This window comes from Psammomys obesus, unplaced genomic scaffold, assembly GCF_907164565.1.
Source record: "Psammomys obesus unplaced genomic scaffold, mPsaObe1.curated_primary_1811, whole genome shotgun sequence".
Lineage (NCBI taxonomy): Eukaryota > Metazoa > Chordata > Mammalia > Rodentia > Muridae > Psammomys > Psammomys obesus.
The window spans coordinates 27,703,558-27,731,298 of record NW_026585895.1 but is presented as its reverse complement, the minus strand read 5'-3'; the positions used below and the strand labels follow the sequence as shown (position 1 = coordinate 27,731,298).

The window sequence follows — 27,741 nt, the reverse complement described above, 5'->3', positions numbered from 1 at the left end:
TTCCTTCCTTCCTTCCTTCCTTCCTTCCTTCCTTCCTTCCTTCCTTCCCTTCGTCTTTCCTTCCTTCTTCCATCTTTCTTTCCTTACATTTTGTTTGTATGTTTATGTGTGTGTGTGTGTGTATGTGTGTGTGTGTGTGTGTGTGCAGGAGTGCACACATGACACAGCATAGATATGGAGGTCAGAAGAAGTCTTCAAGAGTCAGCGCTTTGCTTCCAGGGCTGGGTCTCAGGGCTGGAACACAGGTGGTCAGGTTTGGCAACAGGTGCCTTTATTAGTATTTATTTATTTATTTATTTATTTATTTATTTATTTATTTATTTATTTATTTATTTATTTGAGTCATCTCTCTGGCCCTCAGAAATCCTTATACCATCTGAAATTTGTCTGTTTCTGCATGAAGTTACCAAATGCAAGCTGTACCTTAATTTAAATGTCCGTAGTTAAGCTTTTAGATATATATTTTCCATATGTATTCTCAACACTGGTATACAGTTTAATCACATTGTCAATAAGGACTACTTTTTTAACTTTCATTAGGTACACTTTATTCACTGTGTATCCCCCATAAACCCCTTCCTCCTCTCCTCCTAATCTTACCTTCCCTCCTCCTTGTTCACCCATGCCCTTCCCCAAGTCCACTGATAGGGGAGGTCCCGCTCTCCAATAAGGACTATTTCTATTTACTGCAATGCATCAGTAAGTTTAGAATGAACAAAGGGATGTTGAGAGAGTTAATTTACGCTTCATTTCTGCAGTACTTGTAAACAAGGACTACAAGAATGCTCTGCAGAAAGAAGATGTGCAATAAGTGAAGGAAGGTTATTACTGTCAAGACATTTGTGTTCCCTAGGAGTGAGGAATGTTGATACCCATGCAGCCACGTGCAAGTGAGTCAGCTACAGGTGGTGCACGCCTGCAGCTCTAGCACTCTGGGGGGACAGAGGCAGGCAGAACTCTTATGACTTTGAGACTAGCCTGGTCTACAAAGTTAGTCCAGGACAGCCAAGGTCACACAGAGCTACCCTCTCTTGAAAAACAAAGGGGAAAAAAAGCTACATAGCTAAAACATAAAAACTGGCAATGATGTAGTAGGAGAGTTAAATGTTTCTGATTTATGCTTTGGATCTGATGAATTGTTGACAGAGAGATTAGCGAAGACTTTCTAGTCTTTTGACCTAGGGTGGATGAATGGAAAGCAATCCTTTGTATTCTCTGTAAATTTGTCACTCAATAGAGATGTGTGTATATCCTATTATCTTCATGAATCATCTGAGGAAAAGAATACTTCTTCACAGGCATGAAGGAATTATGTAATCATATGCATACATCTGCTTCTGGTATGGCACATATTTTTTTACTGACTGTTAGCAAATATTTGTGCTAAGGTTTTTAACTTATCAAGGCATTTCAGAGTACCTGGAAGATATTCTAGAAATATTTCGTTAGTTTTAAAAGCCTTCGTGATGTTAAGCATGACTTTTTGGGGGGCAGCTTTCCAGATGGAGATTAATTTAAACGTTTAATTATACTAATTTCTTAATATTTGAAAATTTTGACCTGTGTTTTGCTTCAGGAGATATTTTAAAAGAAATTAACCCACTAAAATCTGTACATCTAAACAAACTAAGCAAAAGAGAGGACCCTAGCTAAAATGTTCAATCCCCATCCTGAAAGGCAAAGAGGATGGACATCAGAAGAAAAAGAAAATAGGAAACAACCTCAGAACCTGCTACAGAGGGCCTCTGAAAGCCAGAAGAAAACAGGAAACAACCTTGAAACCTGCCACAGAGGACCTCTGAAAGCTTCTGCAGTATAGACTGTCAAAGCAGATGCTGAGCCTGATGGCCAACTGATGGGCAGAGTGAATGGAATTTTATGTAAGAAGTGGGAAATAGTAAGAGCTGGAGGGTACGGGAACTCCACAAGGAGAGCAACAGATCAAGATAATTTGAACACAGGGAACTTCCCAGAAAATCATACTCCAACCAAGGACTATTCGTGGAGATGACCTGGAACCCCTGCACAGGTAGAGCCCATGGCAGTTCAGTGTCCAAGTGGGTTACATAGTAATGGGAGGAGGGACTGCCTCTGACATAATCTGATTGGCCTGCTCGTTGATCACTTCCCCCTGAGGGGGGAGCAGCCTTACCAGGCCACAGTAGAGGACAATGCAGCCACTTTTGATGAGAACTGATAGTCTAAGATCAGAAAGAAGAGGAGAACCTCCCCTATCAGTGGACATGGGGAGTGACATGCATGCAGAAAGGGGAGGGAGGGTGGGATCGGGAGGGGAGGAGAGAGGGGCTTATGGGGGAATACAAAATGAATAAAGTGTAATTAATAAAAAATTTAAAAAAACAAATTAATTAAAAAAATAAAAAATTTAAAAAAAGTCCTACATCCCATCTTTTTAACTAGGTATATGTTTGCCCAAATAATTAATTGCTAATGTCATCAAAAATACACTCTTCTGTGTTTTTAAAGCTACATATTTCTCACTTTTTTCTTTTAAAATACTCTTTTCTTCTATTAGTCTTCTACAGATCATTCTCCAGCCGTAACTCAATTATGCTGCTGCTACACAATGCAAATATTTCAGAAACTAAATCATGTTTTGTTATGAAAAGAACAATAGCAAACCCTGATTTGTTTTGATTCTATAATTGACCATGGAAGCAAGCATGTTTTAATAGATACTACAAGAAGAAATCCAAAAATAGGTAGGCTGAGAAAAGAGCATTTCCACTGTGAAATTTAGGGAATGATAATCAGATGAAAGTAAACTTGGCAGTTTGCAATGCTTCCTGAGAGGCTGGAGGCGGTGCCTTGTTAGTGTTTCAGAGAAACAAACTATACCAAAGGGAAGGAGCTCTGCTATAGTTAAGTTACATTTCATTACAGAGAGGCAGGTGTGCAGGGCTTGATTTGTTTCTTTTTGTTGTTGTTGTTTGTTTTGTTTTTGTTTTTGTTGTTGTTTGTTCCTTTTTATTTATTTGCTTTTTATTTATTACAATTTATTCACTTTGTATCCCAGCTGTAGCTCCATCCATCATCTCCTACCAATCCCACTCTCCTTTTGTTTTCCTATACTCCTCCCCATGTCCACTGATAGAGGAGGTTCTCTTCCCCTTCCATCTGACCCCAGCCTATCAGGCCTCATCATGACTGGCTGCATTGTCTTCCTCTGTGGCCTGGTAAGACTGCACCAGCCTCAGGGGGAGGTAATCAAAGAGCCAACACTGAGTTCATGTCAGAGACAGCCTCTGTTCCCTTTAGTAGGGTACTCACTTGTACACTGAGCTGCCATGGGCTACATCTATGCAGGGGTTCTAGGTTATCTCCATGAATGGTCCTTGGTGGGAGTATCAGTCTCAGAAAAGACCCATGGTCCAGATATTTTGGTTCTGTTGGTCTTATGGAGCTCCTGTGCCCTTCAGGTCTTTCTATCTGCCCCTTCTTTCATAAGATTCTGTGCACTCTGCCCAAAGTTTGGCTACAACAAACGGCCTCTCAAAGGCTCTACCTAGCAGGGTATCAAAGCAGATGCTGAGAATCATAGCTTGGTTCGTTCTTAGTACGTGTGATAATACATGCTTTCTCAGACCTTAGGGCAATGTAGGCACCATGATAAAACTCAGATCACCATAATAATAAAAGTAATTTAGTTTGCTTTGAGGTGATTTTCTGCAATGATATGATTATTAGAAAAAATATAAGCTATTTTTAAAATGACCTTTAGGTTAAGGGGAACTGCAATAAGAGTGTGAGGAATAATTTTTTCCAATAACCTACCCTTTATTATTTGGTGGCTAAAATGGTAGATCCATAAATTGATTATACATACATACATACATACATACATACTTGCATGCACATATTCATGTTGCAAAGAGCTTGGGAATTAGATGTTATTATCCTTACTACTATCCACATTGTATAGCAGGTAAGGTTCATGTGCTTTAAATAACAAGTCATTTGTCTTAAAAGAACAATGTCCAATTTCTAGCCTACATTTCTGTTCTTCTTTACTATTACCCTGTCCTGCAGTGTGTTCAGCATACTTCCTACACATCACATGCTTTTCTTTTTTTTTTTTAATTTTTTCCTGCTTTATTTATTTATTTATTATTTTTCATATGTTTTTCAATAAAAGCATCCACCCTTAAATTCTGTTCTAGAACCTAGACACTTAATCTGTTGTTCACTGTTAAAAACATTTTTTTCTTTTATTTTTGAGATTTTTAGAAACAATAAGTATTTTAAATATGGCTTGTCAAATCACTTATGTGGCTTTACTTCCTTATAAACACAACTAGATTTATCTGCTTTAATTTTTTAAAAACAAATCTGTCACCTCAGTTGAGCAGAATTAGCAAACTGATATCTAAGAAGACATTGCAATGTCACATGTGAATAGAGCATAGTGTCAAATTGGATGCTCACCTGCAATTGTTCTCTATAGGAGTGCCTTGGCAGAGTATGCTGGGCTTTGAGAGGATTCCATCCATTTGAACGATGCAGTTTCTGGAAGCAATTTATATTTACTTAATGGCTTTGCAGTATCCCAGACAGCCAACAACCTCAGTGTTATTGAGCAGTGGAATACACAGTGTCTTTTTGTTTTGTAAACAAGAGTTACCATGAACTTCTTTGGAAAGTATATAGTTTAGATTTAAGTTCAGCACAAAGCAATAGAATAGAGAACAAGAGGAGAATGCTGAGTGAGTCCAGCAGTTATTATCTTAGGGGCATTCAGGAAATTCTGGAAGTACTTTAAGGAAGAAACAGCAATAGGCCTTATTTAATAATCTGCCAAGCAATATGCAGGGTAGGCTGGGAAGTTATTTTGTGACAGCATGCCCTGTATGAGCTTTTAGCTGATACATTTATAATAACAACTTCCAATTTCAAGAAAAAAATGAACAATCAGGACTTAAAGAAAATAATGCTTTTGGTTAAAATTTTTATTTTTGTGTTTTGTATATACTTGAATAAAATATGTGTATTCATATCTATGTAAATAAACTTGCATTTAGGTAGCCTCCATTTGGAGAAACTTCTTTAATAAAATGATCACTGTGTATTAGGTAAGCAATTTATATATATTTAATTTGCCTTCTTCTATTCTTTTGGATAGAATCCTCAATTTAAAAAATAGCAAAACTGAAGATTTAAAAAGGCTTATTAGCTATTTTTTCTTTAATATTATGTATTAATTAATGAGCTAACAGACAACCAGTGCTTGATATTACATGGGTCTGGCAGCAAAATGATTCATTCATTGTGCAAGTGGCCTCTAGGGCTGATGTGACCTGCTTATCTAGAGACTAGAGTATCAGCTGTATTTATCCTAGTAAACGCTGTTCATAACATTGTAGCTATATCTAAAATTGCTTTTGTTTTATTTTTCTACTTCTGGTATCTTCAAAAATGTAGTAATTTCCCTGAAATATGCACTTAGTAAACTCACTTCAGAGTGCCCCTGTGATGGTGTAGAAAACTGTTAGGTTGCGTAACAATGCCTGATCCACTGTCAAGTACGATGTATGTGATTAATATTATCCCTGCTTTCTTACCAAAAATAATGGTCATTTTAACCAATAGCCAGAGGAACTTAAGCTAAAAACTTCTATTGTAGTTAAATGATGCTTTATTATTTTTTTAATTGTTAAAAATGTACTGGCTCTTTGGTTTGTCATATATAAGTTCCATATGGCATAAAATTAATGGCTACATTAACTAAATATCTAGTACTTATTAAAATGCTTTTAAAAAAAAGCAATAACTCATGAGATCATCCTGATGGCTCCAAGGTAAAAGAACCAATTATATTTTAGTTCCTAATTATTATAACAACTAAGAATCAATAAAATAATTGTAGGAACCTTTCAAAATTATACAGCCTAAGTGCTAGAACTGGGATGTGGCCACAGGGTTTGGAGTGAGAATTGTTACTTCCTGGACCTGTAAAAGGGGTCTTTGGTGTTCCTGTATAAATGATCATTTTTCTCATGCTTCATTTTTGTCTTTGTCATATCAAATTAAATGTCTGTAACAACTAACTCACAGCTTTAATACTCCATACACAGAAATTAAGACGTGAAGTTGAAAATTCACTAGCTACATGTCTAATGCTCTAATATTCTTTCATTCCTTTTTTGACTACATAGTGCAACTTGATAAAGAGCCAGTACATGCTAGGGACTGAGAACATAACGTTCTAGGTCCAGTTCCTTCAGTTCAGCCCTAGCTCCATCATGATTATGTGATCTTCCTAGGACTTAGTTTTTAGTTCTAGAATTTGGGGAAGCTGTAACAGTATCAAACTATCAAGTGTATCAAATACCTATCAATAGCAACACTATCAATTATCTCAAACTATCATGGATTGGAGTCATAAAAAAGTGCTTAGTGAAATATTTGACACATACATCTGCATATATTATTAGTACAGGAGTTAAATAATGGAAAATTTCCTTTTCGATGATAGATAAAATAATATTAAATTAAAATCAAAATTATTCCCACTCTTTCCTAGAAAGCCATGTAATGTGGCTGATCCCTAATGCCTACCTAGGGAACTATTTCACAGAAAACCCTAAGTCCTACCAAAGAACTAGAGCAACTTAAAAGGAGAGAAAGTAAGGAAAATAAAATCATAAATTTTAACATTTATCCCCCTTCTTCCATAAGATTGTCCAAAGTTTGGCTGTGGGTCTCTACATTGGCTTCAATCCCCTGCTGGTTGGAGTCTTTCAGAAGACATCCATGGTAGGCTCCAGTCCTGTTTCCTTTCTTCTGCCACTTCCCCTGTCTATCCTTTTTCCCTTCTGGATGAGAATTAAACGTCTTCCCTAGGGTTCTCCTTTAGGTCTGTAAATCTTAATATGTTTATCCTATGTTATAAGGCTAATATTTACTTATAAGTGAATATAAACCATACATGTCTCTCTGCTTCTGGGATACCTCATTCGGGATGATCTTTTCTAGTTCCATCCATTTGCCTGCAAATTTCATGATTTCGTTATTCTTAATAGCTGAGTATTATTCCATTGTGTGAATGTACCACAATCTCTGTATGCATTCTTCGATTGAGCGACATCTGGGTTGTTACCAGGTAATGGCTATTATGAATTAAGCTGAACATATTTGGAAAAACCGCCCTGTATGGCTGAGCGTACAATTAGCAGGGGAGAGAAGCAGATGCAGAAACACACAGCCAAACTTTGTACAGATCTCAGGGAGTCTTATGGAAGAAGGGGGGCATAAAAGCAGCCGGAAGAGACAGGAGCCAGACAAGGAGACTAGAAAAGACCCCTGCAAAAGCAAGGCCCAGGGGAGACTGCAGATATTGAAGTATTCATACATAGAGAGGATCTAGCCCCCCTGCTCAGATGTAGCACACAGAGAGCTCTGCCTCCAAGTAGGCTCCCTAGTAAGAGAAGAAGAGACAGTCTCTGACATGAACTCAGTTACCTGCTCCTTGATCATTTCTCCCTCGTGGGGAGACCAAACCTAGCCGGCACACAGAGGAAGAGGATCCAGTCAGTCCTGAGGGGACCTGATAGATTAGGTTCAGACGGTAGGGGAGGAGGACTTACCCTATCGGTAGACTAGGGAAGAGGGATAGGTAAAGAAGAGGAAGGGAGAGTGGTATCAAGAGGAGATGAGTAAAGGGGCTACAAGGGGGTATGAGGCGAATAAGTTGTAAATAATAATAAAATGTAACTTTATGGATACAGGCCTTTACAAGTGTAATGAGATGCTACACCTCCTATAGTTGGAAGAAGGCTGTTGGCTGCACCTTCCCAGAGAGGTGCTTCTGAACATTGTTGATGCAGTGTCCAAGGTACAGCGTTCACATAAAAAGAAAAGCGGGCACTGCTCTACTATAAAAAGTTAACTCTGATCACAAAAACCGGAACTATGAGAGACAACATACTTAAGGAGATGAAGACGAGGTAGATTAGTTTGTAAGCTGTACAGCTAGCTATCATTGCTTAGAGAGCCCTCTGAGTGGCTTCTACCTTTATGAACTGTAGACAACAAAATACTCTTATGACTTCACTTGGAGGTTGGAAGTGTGAGTGCTTTTTAGTGATTTATTGACTTCTTTGTTAATAAAAATAATAGCAATAATTTGTATTTGATAGGCATTTGAAAATCTGTGGTATTGTCTGAATGAAAGTGAAAGTTCGGTGGATTGGTAATAAAGAAAATCAACGTCAAAAGCCTAGCTATCGTCAATTATTGTCTACTTTTAGACATTTAAAATATTTTTAAAACTTTTTATTGAAGTTTTTTCATCCAGCATTTTCTTTTTGCATTTTCCCCTATCCCGACTCTTTACCGATCCCCTTCACTTCCCTATCTATTCACCCCATGTTGTTTAGTTCTCTTTCTCTCACAATTCACAATCAATCAATCAATCAAACAAACATCAAAACATGGAAACCACAGGGGTCTTATTGTTAACCAAGAAACTAACTGAAACTGGTATCTGCTGGCAAAGGGAAAAATCAGTTTTCTCCAATGGAGTTCCACTGGGTATATCAACCACACTTCAGGAGAGACCAAGAGTGGCTGACCCATAAAACAAATTCCATGTTTTTGTGATGTTGTTTTATTTGCTTTTGTTTTTTCTTTTTTCTCCACTTTTTGTTTCATTTTGTTTTGTTATTTTCTTTTTTTGGTCTAAAAATGATTTTAAGTCATGTTACTCATAGCTCCACCTTTTAGATTTTTTTCTCAACATTTTCTTTACATGTGTTTCATGGATGGGTAGACTCACTGTGAAGACTTGTTTTCCATTAAAAGGCTTTCAGTAAGTGAATGAATAAATCTATCATAGCTTCAATAGCAAGAAAACTATCCAGCACATTAGCTTTTCTTTTTATGTTCTGTCTATACCTTCTGTTCTTTCCATATTTCATTGGCTGTAAGAACACATATGGGATAGCCATGTCTACACAAATCATAGTTCTAAAATTTATTCTCACCTTGGGATCTTACAAATCTAAATTGAAATATGGATAATAATTAAGAAGCTTTCTTTATTGGATGACAGAAAAATAACTATGATTCACTTTCCTTGCTTTAGACAATGAGCCCATGTGTAATTGAGAACCCACTTCATTTGCAAGATCTATCCCAAACTGATGTCCCCCAAAATAAAATGCTAACTTTAATTGAGGAATTTTAAAGTAGTCATAATTAAGATTTCTAAGAATATGCATGTATTATAGTAGCATCCTTCCTTTTAGAATGCTGAATCTTTTCATTACTTTTTCTCATTCGGACTATTTAAAAATAAACCATACTTATTTCATGCCCAAAGATACCAGCTAATTTAAAGTAATTGCAGGTAACACTATTATTCAAAGGGTGCTATGTGACTGCACCTCTCAACTGGCGAGATGACTGTTTGCATGTTTTAACCAGATTACAGACTGGAACAAATGTGGTGAAAATCAACATGCGCTCATCCCTGTGGAAACTGGAGAAGCAGCAGATGCTGCTGCTGGAAATAGCTGGGACTTATGCGTCTTTGGATGAAAAAAACATCTTGTGAAAAAAAAATGACTTGTTCCATGCATTGATTCACAGATTAAAAAGGGTATATGTTATTGTTTAATGTGTTTTATTCTAGTAGCATTATAAATTTAGAATGGTAAATGCAATGCAAATGACCTCTTTGGCATTTCCTATAGCAAATCCTTTATTTACCGTAGACCAAAGTCATGTGTCCAACCTAATTCAATGTTCGTGAGAAAAACAAGTCTAGGAGATTTTGAGATGAAAATGAGAATGTTTGGTCCTATTACAAGCCCTTAATTAAACTGCCAGACTATGGCTATCCCAGTAATTGTCTATTGTTTCCTCTGGCAGAGAGAGGGCCTGCATAAGTCACAGACAGTGGGCAGAACAGGATTAAAAAAGGCACGACCACATGACCTAGTACAAGAGTTGTTGTGTTTATAGCATTTGTCCTTCTGAATGAGGTTTGAGCATCTTCCCTAGGGTCTTCCTTGTTGTTTAGCTTCTTTGGGAGTAGAGAGATTTTAGTATGTTTATTCTATATTATATGGTTAATATCCACTTATGAGTGAATATATACCAAGTGTGTCTTTCTGTTTCTGGGTTACCTCACTCTAGATGATCTTTTCTAGGTCCCACCATTTGCCTGCAAATTTCACAATCGAGGTATCGAAGCAGAGGTCAAGACTCATAGCCAAACTTTGGGCAAGATTCAGGGAATCTTATGAAAAAAGGGGGAGGTATAAAGACCTAAAGTGGACAGGAGCTCCAAAAGAGGACAAATATAGCCATAAAAACTGAGCTCTGGGGGCCCTGGAGTGACTGATATCCCAACCAAGGACAATGCATGGAGAAGACAGAAAACTGAGGCTCAGATGTAGCCCATAGACTCAGTCTCCAAGTTGGCTCCCGATGTAGGGGAGCAGGGACTTTCTCTGGCATGAACTCGGTGTCAGGCTCTCTGATCACCTCCCCCAGTGGGGTGCAGCCTTGCCAGTCCACAGAGGAAGAGAATGCAGCCAGTCCTGATGAGTCCTGATATGCTAGGGTCAAACAGAAGGTGAGTAAGACCTCCCCTATCAGTGGACTAGGGTAGGGGCATAGGGGGAGAAGGGGAGTGTGAGTGGGACTGAGAGGAGACCACGGAGGGGGCCACAGCAGGGATAAAAACAAAAGAGTTGCTATGGAGACAGAAAAGGAAGTGAGAATAAGGGGTCAGCAGGAACAGTTAACCACATTGGTGACTGTATTTTATCAACATGCCCAAGCAAAAGATAAACAAGCAAGCAACAAAACCAAAAAAGATTATCTGTGATAGAGGTGGTCATTCAGTGTTGTTTTCAGTGTTTACTCTGACTGTTGAAAGTACTTCACAAAACTCACGGCTACAACTTACTTTAAGACTTCTGCTTTTTCCTAAGATTCCCTGCACTCTACCCAAAGTTTGTCTCTGAGTCTCAGCATCTGCTTTAATACCCTGCTGGGTAGAGTCCTTCAGATGCCCTCTGTGGTAGGCTCCTGTCTTGTTCCTTGTTTTTGCCCTCTTCCCATGTCCATCCCGTTTCCAGGGATTCTTTTGAAAGAATAGGGAGACAGAAAGACCTGGAGGGGAGTGGAGCTCCACAACGAGAGCAACAGAACAAAATAATCTGGGTACAGAAGTCTTTTCTGAGACTGATTCTCCAACCAAGGACCATTCATGGAGTTAACCTAGAAGCTCTACACAGACATAGCCCATGGCAGCTCTGTGTCAAAGTGGGTACACTAGTAAGGGGAACAGGGGCACTCTCTGATATGAACTCAGTGGCTGGCTTTTTGATCACCTCCCCCTGGGGTGTGGGGCATAGCCTAACCAGGCCAAAGGGGAAGACAATGCAGTCAGTCCTGATGAGACCTGATTGGCTAGGGTCAGATGGAAGGGAAGGAGGACCTCCCCTATCAGTTGGAAGGGGTATGGGAGGAGAGGAGGGATGGAGGGCAGGATTGGAAGGACTTGAGGGAGGGGACTACAGCTGGGAAAATAACTAAATTGTAAATTAAAAAATAATTAAGGACTTCTGTTTTTTTATAGTTTTCATTACTTTATTAAACCTTAATAATATTCTTTCAAGGACAAACATACAGCCAAGGATGCTACAGTAAGAAAGTCTTATTTTTATGAGAGAAGTTACAAGGTAAATCCAGGTGCTCTCTTCATTGATACTTATTATTATTATTCTGGGAAGTCAGGAAATATTTATCCCCTACAACTGCCACAAATGCAGCAAATCCCCATTTGATTCCTTTTAGTAATGTGTTCATGAAAGTAATATTGTTTGCAAAGGTGTCCTTGTATCCCCAAGCCTCATTTTAACCCATGGATCCCTCAGCCCTCATGCAGTAAACTTCTTCTGAACCATTTCTAATGGTGTCCCTCAATTTCCCACTGTCTGTAATCTGGGAGTTGCAAACTATCATGTTCATGTCCATTGGCCATGTCTGACAGCAATCTGACCTTTCATTACATTCAACATTCAACCTTCCTATTTTAAGACTACTTAATTCAAAATGGTGTTTCCAGAAATCTTAGGACAAACTTATACAGCTACCAGAGGTTCAGAAACTGACATCATGAGCATGTGACCTGACATATAGTTCTACTGACCCCTACTCGTGGTAAAAATGGATTAAGAAAGTTGGTTTGTTTTAAGATAAAGTGGGTTTGGGGGGAAATATCACTTCGCTATAAAATGCATTAATGACAGTTTTGAAATCATACAGAAAGGCTTTGTAACTTCATACAGAATATTTATTCTTCTGGGTAGTTTATTCTCAAATTTCTCAAATAATAGTGAGTAAATAAACATATCAGGAGATTCCATTTTTATCTTTTACGATGACATGACAATCAATATTTTCTTACAAATTATTTAGTAAGGAATTATACATATATTTGGAATACAGAATGTTCTATTAGTGTGTGTAAACCTAGAAGTAACTTTTTGAATTGATTTAATTAGCTTCATATGTGAATATTGAGGGATGTTCCTGAAAAAATATCTATTAAAATTGTAATGTTTTTTTGTCACTGTCAGGCATATATGTTTCATTTCAGTGTTAAAATGATGATTGGATTTGGACTTTTAGCTAAAACATTAAAAAGTAGAGAGGGGGAGGAAGGTATGAAAAGAGGGAGGAAGGATGAGAGAAAGGGAGAAAAATAGAGTGAGAATGTGTATGAGGGAGAGGAGAGAGAGAATGAAAGAGGAGAGATATAAAATTATGCTGATACTTTTGTCTGCAGCTCATTAAATGTTTCCCCATAAGTTCACACTTAATGCCACTGAGCCCTACGTTGCTTATGTTTATATTAAATGAAGGATTAGGATGAAGCAAGTACTCCTAGCACCATGATTGGACATTTATTTTCTGTATTAGACAATTTTAATCCGTTATGAAATATGGCATATCATGATGACTCTGAAGTACCTTGTGATGTTATATAGCTGATAGCGATTACTTGGTAAGATTTTGGATGGATTCAATGAAGCATTTAATTTTTCTTCAATGTGGCTTTTTAAATGATAGACTTTAACCCTAATTCTCTATAACTACTGTATGTGATTGCTTTTCAGGCAACAGAAGGACACGATATTTCTCTATTCAAACTCTTGCTGGGGTTTAAAGCAACAGAAATCACCTGTGTGACACACGTAGTTGAAAGAAGAAAGATGTGCATTGTTCATTAGATACCACTTAGTTCTTAAGGGGGAATGTCACTTCTACCACTTTACATTTTAATAGAAGATAAGTTTTATAGCAAAAAAAATTCAGGAAAAGAATGGCTTTACTCCTCACAGAAAATCATATCGTGATTCACATAAGACTGAAGTCTGCTGTATGACTTTAAATTGTAACTGTATTTTCAAAAGGTGAATATTCAGAAATGTATTGATTTGATAATAACAATGTAAACAAATTACATTTGAAGATAGCAAAACTGGGTACTTCAGAGTATCAGGAGATGCATTGTATTCAAGCAATTGTATATATAAGTGGCACAATTCTTATATCTGATATCCAGCATTACTTCCAGAAATATTTAGAGCAGAAATAGAAAGTGATGTATTCAAGGCCAAATGTACCTGTTTTGCCCGCATAATTTCTACAGTCTTAACCAAAGTTTATTCTGACCTTATAACTCTAAAAAGCAGATCTACCACAATGACTTGGCATTATCCATCCTAGAATTTTGTTTTGGTTAATTTAACAAGTACTTTGAAGAGAGATCTTGGTGTTTCTATCTCCCCTTGCTTGTTGTCACTTACTGAAGAAGGGAAAAAAATGAAATCTTATTTATTAAAAGCCAATTACATGATTTGTTAAGTTTCTATAGATAACTTTTTATTTCTTGCTCATAGAATGAAACTCTTGGTGTGTCCATATGTCACATTACATGAAATGACTCAGGCTTCCAACTTTTTTACCTTTACAGTCTGGTACAATTTGGATTCAAAGTCAGATGTATTTGACATGTCACGTTGCTTCTTAGATAGTAGAAATAATCACACAGGTTTTTTTTTCCCTCTAGCTTCCTTCAATAAACAAGTGTTCTGAAGTTAGTTCATGTAGGTTTTATACCTGATTTGTGAATAATGGACTATGGAACGTGAATCTGAGCCAGTGCCTCATGTGTTTCTGTGGAAGAAAAGTATATGTACTGCAGATTTAACACAGAGTAAAACTTTAAAACTCTCATACTGCATGGCCTATTTATATGACTTACATGACCTGTTGGGCAGAATTGATTCTTGCTTTTTTTTCTTCTTCCAATGTGCATAATTCATCACAGGGTTTCTTTCTACTTGCAGGCATGACTTGTCAAGCTCGAACGTCATACACTGAAGATGAAGTTCTTTGGGGTCACCGTTTTTTCCCCGTCATTTCTTTAGAAGAGGGGTTCTTTAAAGTTGATTACTCCCAGTTCCATGCAACATTTGAAGTCCCCACACCTCCGTACAGTGTGAAAGAGCAGGAGGAGATGCTTCTCATGTCCTCCCCTTTAATAGCACCAGCCATAACCAACAGCAAAGAAAGACACAATTCTGTGGAGTGTTTAGACGGGCTAGATGAAATTAGCACAAAACTTCCATCCAAGCTACAGAAAATTACTGGGAGAGAAGACTTTCCCAAAAAACTCCTGAGGATGAGTTCCACAACTTCAGAAAAGGCCTATAGTTTGGGTGATTTGCCCATGAAACTCCAACGAATAAGTTCGGTTCCGGGCAACTCTGAAGAAAAACTGGTATCTAAGACAACCAAGATGTTATCTGATCCCATAAGCCAATCTGTGGCTGATTTGCCACCAAAGCTTCAAAAAATGGCTGGTGGACCTGCCAGGATGGAAGGGAATCTTCCAGCCAAATTAAGAAAAATGAACTCTGACCGCTTCACATAGCAAAACACCCCTTTAGGCATTATTTAATGTTTTGATTTAGTATTAGTCCAATATTTGGCTTACAAGATAATCCTCCCTGTGAAATCTGAGAGGTCTATCTCCCTCCAGCGAGTATATGAGAGAACTCTTCATTCCAGTGTTGTTACCGTGCAGAACATGAGTCATGAAGGGAGGCCACCATAAGGAAGTTGTTAGTGGGCATGTATTATCACACCAAGCATGCAATAATGTGCAGATTTTGCATTTAGTTTTATGGCATGATTTATATATGGCATATTTATATTGAATATTCTGAAAAATATATAAATATATATTTGAAGTGGAGATATTCTCCCCATAATTTCTAATATATGTATTAAGCCAAACATGAGTGGGTAGCTTTCAGGGCACTAAAATACATACATACATACATACATACATACATACATACATACATACATACATACATACATACATTCGCACACAATACACTTATATATAACATACCCATACAAACATATATATCTAATAAAAATTGTGATGTTTTGTTCAAATTTGTATTTCTTGTGCATGTTTACTTTATTAGACTAGGGAGGCTGCTGGCATTGATTATGAATACCAAATATTTTAGCCTTAAATTATTTGTTATTTAATAATCTGATTTAATGTTTTCTGCTGTTAAGATCATGGGATCTTTCAACTGTACTTTATCCTGAAAGATTAGCAGAAGGTTGTGGTGTTTCTGACACCATGGAGATATCACTATTATGTATTTAATTTGTAAATTTTAGAGTGTGCCAGTACCTGGCACACATCATTAAACTTTTCTTATGATTTTTAGACCGCACTAGAACTTGGGGGTGGGGCGAGTAAATAAAAGTTGATCAATTCGTCAATTAGGCTTTTCCTAGACCAGCTAATACTGGAAGCCGAATTTGTACACAGTTTAATAAAAATCTGAGCTCTGAACAAATGCTGGATCATTGGAATAGTAGAGAGATTATTTTGAATACTTCAGGCTGTGTGAAATTTATAGGGTAATGGGTGGCTATTTCAAAATGAGTTGGTTGCAAATGTTTTCTTCTTTTTTCTGGAATTCTTGTCATCCGTAACAAGACCTGTAGATCTTTTGAGAGACATGACAGTGCAAAGAAATACATGATAAATGCTGGTGTTGAATATGCCTAGGAGAGACTCTTTTATGTCGCCTTCTTGTTTATGGCATTTGTTGTGAAACGAGAAACTTCTTCCTCATCTGGAGCACTTACCTCAGGTCTGTTACTAGTAATTTAACACAGATCTGAGAGAAATTAAAATTGAATGAATTGACAATGCTTTGTACACTCAGGATTTTTTTTGTTTTGTTTTGTTTTGGTGTTGAACAATTATTTTTATTGATGCCTTGGATCCCTGGCCTCCAGAATAATTTTAGCAGTACTATTTTTAACCGTCAACATCTGGTCGGTATCAAACATGATCGGTAGTACACATTTAGCACAAAGGTTTAGAATGAAAAATATTTTTTTTGAAAAATAAAAAAATACTTCTTAGCAGACTCGTATGCATTTTCCTATACAATTTCTCTGAAGTTTTCAATCCAACTTAGCCCAGAGTTAACTCACCTCTCATTAATATATAAATCACTGATGGATGGTTTGAGCACACAGTATTCCTTATTGCTTGCCAATCCTGTGATAACTTTATTAGAGACAAATTATGACATCTGCAGTATATCATCCATTATATCTTCTGGCTACCTCTGTATCATCCAAATTCTGTAGGTGCAAACACATAACAGGGAATTACTACTGGAAAAATGATCAACTTTAGCATCCATCCACTGTGAATAGAGCAGTTGCCCTACCCCTTGATCACCAATTGTTCTTATTTGCCAGATGAAGATGATGAAATATCAGTGACAGGAAATGGGGACCAGTGGGTATGGTCTGCTTAGCAGTGGAGGAGGCTGCAGAGATCATTTCGTCCAACACCTTAAAACTATACAGAGCCATAAACCCTTTGGAGAGTCTTTTTAATTTGTTTTTGGTATTGTGAAGAAGAACCAAAAACAAACTCTCTGAATTTATTCACTTAACAAAATTTTTTGCATGCCTTCTTTGTCCTAGGCATTGTTGTTTTACTTTTGTTCCTGGGGATTTGACATGTACACTGTATCAGCAGGGAGTGTAGGGAGAGAGAATGAGGGAGAGGGAGAAAGGGGAAGGACAGGGACAGGGTTTCAGAGGAGAGCATCCAGTAGTCAATATTTCAAACACGAGTATGAACACAAGATAGAAATGGAAATGATTGTGGGCTGTTAACTATTCATAAGATGATACTTAGAGAGTTGGTTAATGTTTAACATTAGGACTGAAAACTTAATGATATGAAAAGAACCAGTGTTGCCAAAATAAATCAATTTAAGAGAACAGTACACTTTTACCTTTTCCGCATACGTGTGGGAACAGTATGATTTCTGCATGTACTTGCAGTTTAATCCCTATTTCTAGGTTGGTCATAGGATCCAGTCTGCCCAGGAAAATTACAGTTTATACTTGTTGTACTTGTGTAGTTATTAGTAGCCCTCTCTTTGATTACTATTATGTCCTGGTTTGGATGATATATGGTAAAGTTTTGTTGACACTAACAAAATTATCAAGTCTAATATATTTGGAAAAAATAAAGAATTGCTTTACTTCTCCTTTTCTTGATTTTCTTTTTTTTTCCCCCACAGATCATTTTGGGAAATTCATTCTGCTATCACCTGTTTCTATCCTTAAGTACTTCTTAAAAAAGAAGTTTAGTCTGCGCATGACATAGCTCTTAGGTTTGAAAGTTAGGCATTGTATTGAAAGCATAACATACAAAATACACATAACAATTTCCACTTCATAATTTGTCAGAACTAAAATAAGAAGAAGTGAAAGTCAGTGTATGCCAATATGCTTTCAGATCACCTGTTTAGTGGATATTGGAAAAGAAATATCTTATTTAATAATTGGAAACCAATGTGTTCCTATCATTTTGCAACATAGTTCTGGTTATGGTAAAATATATCACTTTATCAAAATGTTGACAAAACATAACCATTTTGATAATGCTTTTCTTTAAGCATTTATTTTTGCAGCAATATATAAATATACTTCATAAATATATGGAAAATTAGCTGAAGATATTTCATCATTAGTTTTATTTAATCTTATGATATTTTAAAATCATACATAGCTTTACAACTTATCAAAAGTATTCTGTTACCCCAGTACCAAAAAATCTTTTAGTCTGGAAAGGAATGCATGATGATATCTAATGCATGATTTCTCCTAGAGGTATATTATGACACAGCTGACTTTCAATACTTGTATTTGGAACATTTCTGGTATTTTTTTTACTATGAAGAAAGTTCAGTTTGGTTGCAGAGGATGTCTATGAACTCTATTTCTCAATCTATTCTTGAATTATATTTTGTATATTAAATTAGTGTGAAACATATTTTCTAGCAGCCAATCTATAATGTACAAGGATGTTTGTGCTGCAAACATATAAATTCATGTATTCAGTACAGAGAGTTTAATTTTTAAAAATACATTCAAATTTTGGAACACCAATGGACTTAATTTTCAAAGCATCACCGTAATTTCTTTACTTTACTACGGTTAGTGAACCAGACATCTTCATATAGTTTGTGGCTTTCTTTGAAACTTACTTTTCTCATACAATACATTCCAACCACAATTTTCCCTCACTCCCCTCTTTCTAGCCTCCCGCTCCACCTCCCCTCTCCCCAAGATCAACTCTTCCTTCCCACTTCCCTTCAAAAAAGCATAGGCTTTTTGCAACCAATTACATAACAAGATACAGTAAGGTAGGCCACAAACCCTTATATCAGGGCTAAGTGAAGCAACCTATTAGGAAGAAAAAAGTCCCATGAGCAGGCAAAATACTCAGAGACACCCTCTACTCCCACTGTTAGGAGTCCCACAAAATCACCAAGCAAAGAAACATTGCATATATGCAGATGCCATAACACAGACACATGAAGGCTTTGTGTTGGCTGCTTTAGTTTTTGTGAGCCTTTATGAGCCCTGTTAAATTGATTCTGTGGGCAGTGTTCTTCGGGCGGCCTTCATTCACTCTGACTCCAACCATTCTTCCTCCCCCTCTTTCATAGAGTTCCCCAAGTTATGAGGGGAGGGACCAGAACTAACTTATGACTTATTTCCTAATGCTGTAATCTGATCTACCAGAAGATCTTGCTTGTAAATTACTTTATTGTACCTTTTAATGGATGAACTGTTTCAGCATCTTGAAGCCGATACTTAATAATGTTGATTTCTCAGGATCTGATAGGTGGAACCTTCAAGAACAACTTATTGCATATTAAGTGCTTTTAAAAGCTGTGGTAAGTAAAGTAGGGAAAGTATCCCTTTCTTTATTTTCTTCAAATAAAAAACATATATTAATATTTGCTTACTTGGTTCACCTAAAAATATTCCATAGAAGGAAATGTGCCACCAGGCAAGAGACTATGAATCCTTTGACATGTACTTCTTCCTGCTCCTGGGGTCACCACAGAATTATTTTTTTATGAAAAAAGTGAAACTTAGGAAGCAAAGTTACAGGATTATAGATATTTATCAGTGTTAGGGCAGTTACTAACTATGCAGAAGACCTGGATTTGGTTCCCAGCACCATGTCAGGGACTCACAGCCGCCTATAACATCATTAACAAGGGATCGTTTTCATTTGCTTTTCTATTGTTGTTGTATGGCATCATGACCAAGGAAACCTACGAGATAAAGTGTTTCAAACGTCCATGATGGAAAAGGCATGTTGACGGGAAGAGTTGAGAGATGACACCGTATTCCGAAAGTGGAGGAAGGCAGAGGGCACACACACACACACACACACACACAGAGAGAGAGAGAGAGAGAGAGAGAGAGAGAGAGAGAGAAAGAGAGAGAGAGAGACAGACAGACAGACAGATGGACAACAGACAGAGACAGAGAGACAGATAGGACAGAAACTAGGAATGCAGATTTGAGTGTTTTGAAACCTCAAAGCTCAATTCCCAGTGACACACCTCTTCCAGCAAGGTTGTACTCCCAATCTACTTTCTGGTTCCCAAAGGTTTGTTGGCCTATCATAATGCAAAATGCATTTGATCCAATTTCAAAGGTCTCCAAAGTGCTTCACAGTCTCAAAATGCTTTCAAAGTCTAGGGTTCAGTCAAAAGTCTCTTGTGAGACTCAAGGCAATCTGTCAGTTTTAGCCCACTGTAAAACTCAAAACTCAAATTATAGAATTTCACACAGAGAACACCGTTTCAAAAGGAATGGATGGGAACATAAGAAAACACTGGAAACACTGGAGCTAATGGAGACACAAATCAGCAGGGCAAACTTTCAATCCTTTAGATCAATGTCTGACGTGAAAGGGCTTTGACGGCTCTTCCCTTCGAGGCTTGCTGCCTGCAGCACACTTCTCACTCCACCACTTGTTCCACTTCTTGTATTCGGCTTCCCTTGGCAGATGTTCATGGCTTTGACATCTCGACCTTCTTTCACAGCTTCAGACAGTGCCTTCTCAGGGCCTGCATTCAGAGACCCCCTTGCCACACATCTGGTCTCAGTGGTTTTCCATCACCATAAAGAAAGATTCAAGAACAAGTTTTTCATGTATTCTTCTCAAGTTTTACCGCCAACTTGGGATAAACCTTGCCAACAATGAATCACATCCATATTAGCTTTGATTTCTTGTTGCTTTTTGGAGCAAGGAGTTCCTCAGGCCTTTCTTTCTTACAAGTTGAAAGCTTAGTTGGATGGTTGTTTCCTGAAGAACACTCCTCTATTTCTTCTACTTAAGAGGAGGTCTTTCTTTCCATCTCAACAAAAGCCTTGGCTCCAACATTAAATTTCCTGGTGCTATTTTTCTTCTCAAACTGAACATTTTGTATTCCTTTTGGTTTTATATGTTCTTTTTCACTGCAGACCTGTTCTAAAATGATTACTAATAACCAGATAGATAGTCAATATTGGAGTATATTGCAACATTTTTCACCACGGAAATTAATTCATGACTTTTCAATTGAGCCATAGACGTATTCTTACGACTCTGGTAAAGAGGGCCACTTTTTTTTTTTTACCAAAGCATTACAAAAAAATCTTTAGTCCAGTTGCTAATATCATTTCCCTCTGAAACTTCTTGAGCAGGGTTCCCATTGTCCAAACTGCTCTCAATTCGTACAAAGATGGCCATGTTACCTATTTACAATACTCAACTAATTTCCTTGTACAAAGTTGTAAAACCTTTGACACTCCTCCAACCAGTAAAATGGTCAGACCTGTCACAAGACAGTATTTCGAGAACTAAACTTCTTTCTTAGTTGCTGCCCTATTGCTGTGATAAATAACTGTGACCAACCCAATCCATAAAGGGAAGTACTTTAGGGCATTTATGGTTTCAAAGTTTCAGAGTCCATGGATACGGAGAACAAGTATGTTGGTAGGAACAGTTAAAAGTTAACATTTAATGAAACAGGAGGCAGAGAGAGACAGACTAAGAATGATGTTAGTCTTTTAAAACCACACCTCTCCAAACAAGACCACACTCCCTAATTCTCCCCAAACAGTTTCACCAACCAGATATTATTATTTAAACATATGAGCCCAGTGGAACGGTTCTCACTTTAAACCACCACATCATTCAACAATCTTTGTAGACAGCAGACACCTGCTCTGCTGTGATTTTATGTGATGGACATAAACTAACACAGATACATATAAAACAAACAAACAAAATATACCAAATATATTTTTTTCTCACAAGATCCCATTTATTGATTGTTTATCTTAGAGTCTATGCTATTGGTGTTCTATTCGGGAAGTTGTCTCCTGTGTCAATGAGTTCGAGACTCTTCCCACTTTTTCTTCTAACAGATGATCAAAGAACAAGGAATTGAATTAATATCAGAGACAGACCATGCTCCTATTATAGGAAACCCACTTTGAGGCTGAGCTTCCATGGGCTACATCTGAGCAAGTGGTCTAGATTATCTCCATGCATGGTCCTTGGTTGGGGGATCAGTCTTTGAAAAGATCCCTGGGCATAGATTTTTTGGGTTCTGTTGCTCTCCTTATGGAGTTCCTGTCCCGTCCAGGTATTTCTATCTCCCCCTTCTTTTGTAAGATTTCCTGCACTCTGCCCAAAGTTTGGCTATGAGTCTCAGCATTTGCTTCCATACCCTGTTCGGCATAGTCTTTCAGAGGCCCTCTGTGATAGGCTTCTGTCTTGTTTCCTGTTTTCTTACTCTTCTGATATCTACCACACTTGATATTTCCATACTTTTTATTTATTTTTGATTATTATGATTTATTCACTTTTTATCCCAGCTATAGCCACCTCCCTCATTCCCTTCCAATCCCACTCTCCCTCACTCTTCTCCTCCAATGCCCCTCCCTCAGGACACTGATAGGGGAGATCCTCCTCCCCTTCCATCTGACCCTAGCCTATCAGGTCTCATCAGGACTGGCTGCATTGTCTTCCTCTGTGGCCTGGTACAACCACACCCTTATTTGCTTCTTGAGTGGAGATTGAGGAACTTCCCTAGGGTCCTCCTTCTTGTTTAGCTTCTTTAGGAGTATATTTTTAGTATGTTTATCATATATGACTAATACAGCTTTCACTGTATGCAGAATCTTCTGGTTAAATTGTTGAACATTTCAGACAGCAGCCATTATTAACATAAGTTTTCAGTGAGTGCACACAGTGGTTATCATCCACCAGCTGTTTATTCAGGGAGGCTTACTTGTTCCTTTTTTTTTCTAAAATTATAATATTTATTGAAAATAATTTTTATACAATATATTCTTATTTAGGTTTTTACTCTAGGTTCGCTTACATCATCTCCACTTCCCCAGCCAATAAATGAGACTTCATGAAACTGAAAAGCTTCTGTAAAGCAAAGGACACTGTAATCAGAACAAAACAACTGCCTATAGATTGGGAAAGGATCTTCACCAAACTTATATCTAGCAGAGGGCTAATATCCAGAATATACAAAGAACTCAAGAAGTTAAACAACAACAAATCAATTAATCCAATTAAAAACAGGGTACAGAGCTAAACAGAGAATTCTCAATCCAGGAATATCAAATGGCAGAGAAACACCTAAAGAAACATTCAAACTCCTTAGTCATCAGGGAGATGCAAATCAAAACAACCCTGAGTTTTCACCTTATACCCATCAGAATGGCTGAGATCAAAACTTAATTGACAAAACATGCTGAAGAGGATGTGGAGAAAGGGGAACCCTCCTCCATTACTGGCAGGAATATAACCTTGTACAACCACTTTGGAAATCAATCTGGCACTTTCTCAGTCAATTAAGAATAGCTCTACCTCAAGATCCAGCTATACCACTCCTTGGCATATAACCAAAAGATGCTCAAGTATACAATAAGGACATTTGCTTAATCATGTTTGTAGCAGCTCAATTCATAAAGGCCAGAATGTGGAAACAACCTTGATATCCCTCAACAGAAGAATGGATATGGAACTTTTTGTACATTTACACAATGGAATACTATTTAGCAACCAAAAACAAGGAAATCATGAAATTTGAGGCAAATGGATGGAACTAGAAAAGATCATCTTGAGTGAGGTAACCCAGAAGCAGAAAGACACACATGGTGTGTCATAAGTAGTTATTAGACATATAATATAGGATAAACATACTAAAATCTATATTCCTATAGAAGCTAAACAACAAGGAAGGCCCTAGGTAAGATGTTCAATCCTCATTAAGAAGGACAAACTCAAGAGACATCGAAAGCAGGAGAAGACAGGGAATAGGACAGGAGCCTATCACAGAGGGCCTCTGAAAGACTCTACTGATCAAAGTATGGAAGCAGAGGCTGAGATTCATTGCCAAACTGGGCAGAGTGCATGGAATTTTATGAAAGAAGGTGGAGATAAAGACTTGGAGGGAAGAGGAGCTCCAAAAGGAGATGGACAGAGCCAAACAATCTGGACCCTCAGAGTCCTGTAGAGAATGATACCCCAAACAAGGACCATGCATTTAGAGGAACTAACACCCCTGCTCAGATGGAGCTCATAGACTCAGTCTTCAAGAAGGCTCCCTAGGAAGGGTATCAGGGGCTTTCTCTGGCATGAACTCAGTGTCAGGCTCTCTGATAACCAATCCCTGGGGTGTGCAGCCTTGCCAGGCCACAGAGTAAGACAATACAACCAGTCCTGATGAAACTTGATAGGCCATGGTCAGATGGAAGGGGAGGAGGACCTCCCTGATCAGTGGACTAGTATAGGGGCATAGGAAGAGAAGAGGGAGGGAGGGTAGGATTAGGAGAAGATGAGGGAAGGAGCCACATCTGGGATATAAAGTGACTAAATTGTAATAAATAAAAAGCCCCCTTCCTGAAGATAAGTGTTTATAGTATGTAAAGGTACCACACAAGCTTCCATGGGAGAAAAGTAATCCATAGTTCTACTCATCTTTAAAGTCTGTGAACCACAATAACCACTAATCTGGCAAGAGGCTCCTAATGATGAAATGGTGGCATCTATCTAATTGGACTTAAGTCCCACTTAATAAGTGATAATTCATACCTGGTGTTATAGACCTAGTCAATTACTAATGCATGGAGGGTTCATAGACCCTAATAGGAACCTAATACTGTTATTTCTTTAAACCAGTGTTATTTCTAACTGTATTCTAAGTTCTTATTCTTAGGTACACAGATATGTCTAGCTCTTATCTGGTATCAAATAAACTTTTTGCAGCAGATAAAGACTATTATAAAGATCTACCACTGGTCAAATTGCAGAGTATAAATGACAAAGGTAAGCAGCTCCAACTGTTAGACCTACAATAAAATGCTTATAGCTTAAAGCTCAGGGAATACTACAGGAGAAGAAATAAACAAATTGTAAAAGCCAGAGAATCAAGATGCCTTCTGCTAGATGGTGTCTTCTACACATATAAAGATGCTTGTACCTATAAAATCTCAACAGTATGGTTGACTAAAAAATTCCTATCTAAGGCTGGAGAGGTGGCTCAGCGGTTAAGAGCACTGGCTGCTCTTCCAGAGGTCCTGAGTTCAATTCCCTGCAACCACACGGTGGCTTACAACCATCTATAATGAGATCTGGTGTCCTCTTCTAGCATGCAAGGGCATGCAAGCAGAACATCGCATACATAATAAATACATAAATCTTAAAAAAACAATTCATATCTAATGAAAACAGCAATTAATATGCGAACATGAAAATTTCACAAGATTCCACTCCTTGATGAAGAACAATCAATAGCTACTGAGAGAAAAAATCGATTTTCTCCAGAAATAAGTTCCCTGATGTATTATCCAATGCAAGTACCCAGCTTGAAACAAATGATGATTGCTGAGTAGAACAAGTTTTCTTTTATTTTTATTTTTTTCTAGGTGTGGGACTAGTGTAGATTAGCCATGTTCTAGTGGATGCCCTCAAACCCTGTATCGGAAGAAATGTATGGACTCAGTGATGAAAATAAAAGAGAAAGAGAGATGAAATTGGGAGGGTTATATGGTAAAGATTTCTCAGTAAATTTGGAGGATAAAATGGGCTCGTAGGTGAGATTTCACTTGATTCCTTTTTCAGGATACATAAAATGTATAGGGTAGACATAAAATGTATACATAAAATGTATAGGGTATTCAATTCTGATATTCATGTGTTTATATATTTTCTAATATTTAAACTTAGATATGTGAATTTTCTTATCAGTATTCATTTTGTTTCAGTAAAGTAAGAATATAGGTATAGTGTCAGCCAATTTCCATTATAAATGGCTCATGAAATGATGGTCATTCATAGCGATTTAATGTGAAAAATATTTGGTAAATTTAGCTATAACCAGGGATGAGAATATATAAAATTTTAAAAAGAATTAATTAACCACTTTAGACTTACGAATAGATGAATAACAAATTTTAACCAAATTAGAAGAATAACAATTTTTTGAGAATATACATGATACTATTTCTTTATAACTGCTATACTCCTCTGTATTTGCTGTCCTGGTTTTTAGTGATCATGGGAATGGCCACGAACAATGAATGAGCAGTTGTCATTCCAGTGAGGACGTCTAGCTGAAATCCTTTAAAACCCTGGCTGATGCTAGGTCACTTTCTGAAAACTCATAGCTGGGTCCAATTGTCCAAGAGAGCATCCATAAGGAAATTTCAAATTCAAGTTTACATTGACTACAGAGAGGTCGAGATGGGCGTGGGCTTGGAGCCTTCTTCACCTTTAGCCTCTAGTCTGATGGACAGGAGAAGATACTCTGCAGGCAATGGAAAAAGAAACCTGGAGACTGATTCAGCCACAAAACACTCTTGTCCTTCCTGCAGATGTGCTGGGAAATGGTGGCACAGACTTGTGGGTGTGGCCAACCAATGCTTGGTTTACCTTGAGCAAGCCCATGTACTGCATCACAAATGGCCTGAATGTACAGGACTGTGAGACAGCAACAGCATAGCCACTGGGAAGGGGGGGGAAAGAAATGATTCCTAATGATATTCTTCTATACTCATACATATAGGGGTGTTTTGTCTAGTCATCATCAGAGAGGCTTCCTATGGCAGTAGATGTCACTGGGTAGAGAGACCTACAACCAGACATTATGCAGAGAAAGTCTACTTTGGAGGTGACCATTGGGGTCCCTCCTCCCATCGTGGATCAGGGATCCCTACAGAAATAGAGGGGCAAAAGATTGTAGGAGTCAGCAGAAATGGATGACACCCGGAGTACATTCCCTACCAAAGAGTAAGCAGGGTTCACAGAAACTGAAACAGGGCCTACATGATTCTGCACCAAGTCATTTCACTATGTGTCTTTTTCTAAATTTAACTTTGTTTTTTATATAATTTATTCATTTTACATCCCAATTGAAACCCCCTCCTTGGTTTCCTTCCAGTCCCCCCTCCTTTTCTCCTTCTCCTTCTCTCCCTCTCCTATTCCTCAGAAAGGGGGAGCCCTCCACCCCTAATGTCTGACCCCAGCCTATCAAGTCTCACGAGGACTGACTGTATCCTCTTCCTCTGTGGCCTGGCAAGATATCTCGCCAGGGGAAAGTAATCAAAAATCAGGGAACAGAGTATATGTCAGAGACAGCCTTCTTGCCCTTACTCAGGAACCCACATGCAGACTGAGCTGCCCATGGACTACATCTGAGCAGGGATCAAGGTCCAATCTATGCATGATCCTTGGTTGGTGCATCAGTCTCTGCAAGATCCCAGAAATTTTGGCTCTGTTGGTCTTCTTATGGAGCTCCTATACCCTCTGGGTCCTTCTATTCCCTCACTCTTTCTTATGACTTCACCAACCCTACATTTGCCAAAGGGCTAATATCCACAATATATAAAGAACTCAAGAAAAAAAACTTCAGAAATCCAAAAAATCCAGTTACAAAATGGGGTACAAAACTAAACAAAGAATTCTTAACAGAGGAATATAGAATGACAGAGATACAATTAATAAAATACTCATTGTCTTTAGTCATCAGGGAAATGAAAATCAAAATGACTCTGAGATTCCATCTTATACGCATCAGAATGGCTAAGATCAAAAACTCAAATGACAGCACATGATGGAGAGGATGTGGAGTAAGCGGAACACTTCTTTATTGCTACAACTGGGATAGAAAGTAATAAATTGTAATAAATAACAATAATAAAGAAAAAATAAAAAGAGTTTTTGAGACTTTCCCTCCTATTGAGTTACCTTGCCCA

The 27,741-nt window shown here is 37.8% G+C and overlaps 1 protein-coding gene across 1 annotated transcript in view; it reads left to right on the top strand.

The window, feature by feature from the left end:
* Positions 1-17,652, top strand: part of Kcnj3 (potassium inwardly rectifying channel subfamily J member 3) — a 184,238-nt gene extending 166,586 nt beyond the window's left edge. The window contains exon 4 of the mRNA XM_055600640.1: positions 14,391-17,652. Coding sequence (XP_055456615.1) covers positions 14,391-14,977 — 587 coding nt within the window. The 3' untranslated portion in view covers positions 14,978-17,652. The remainder of the gene's footprint in view (positions 1-14,390) is intronic.
* Positions 17,653-27,741: the final 10,089 nt, after the last annotated feature.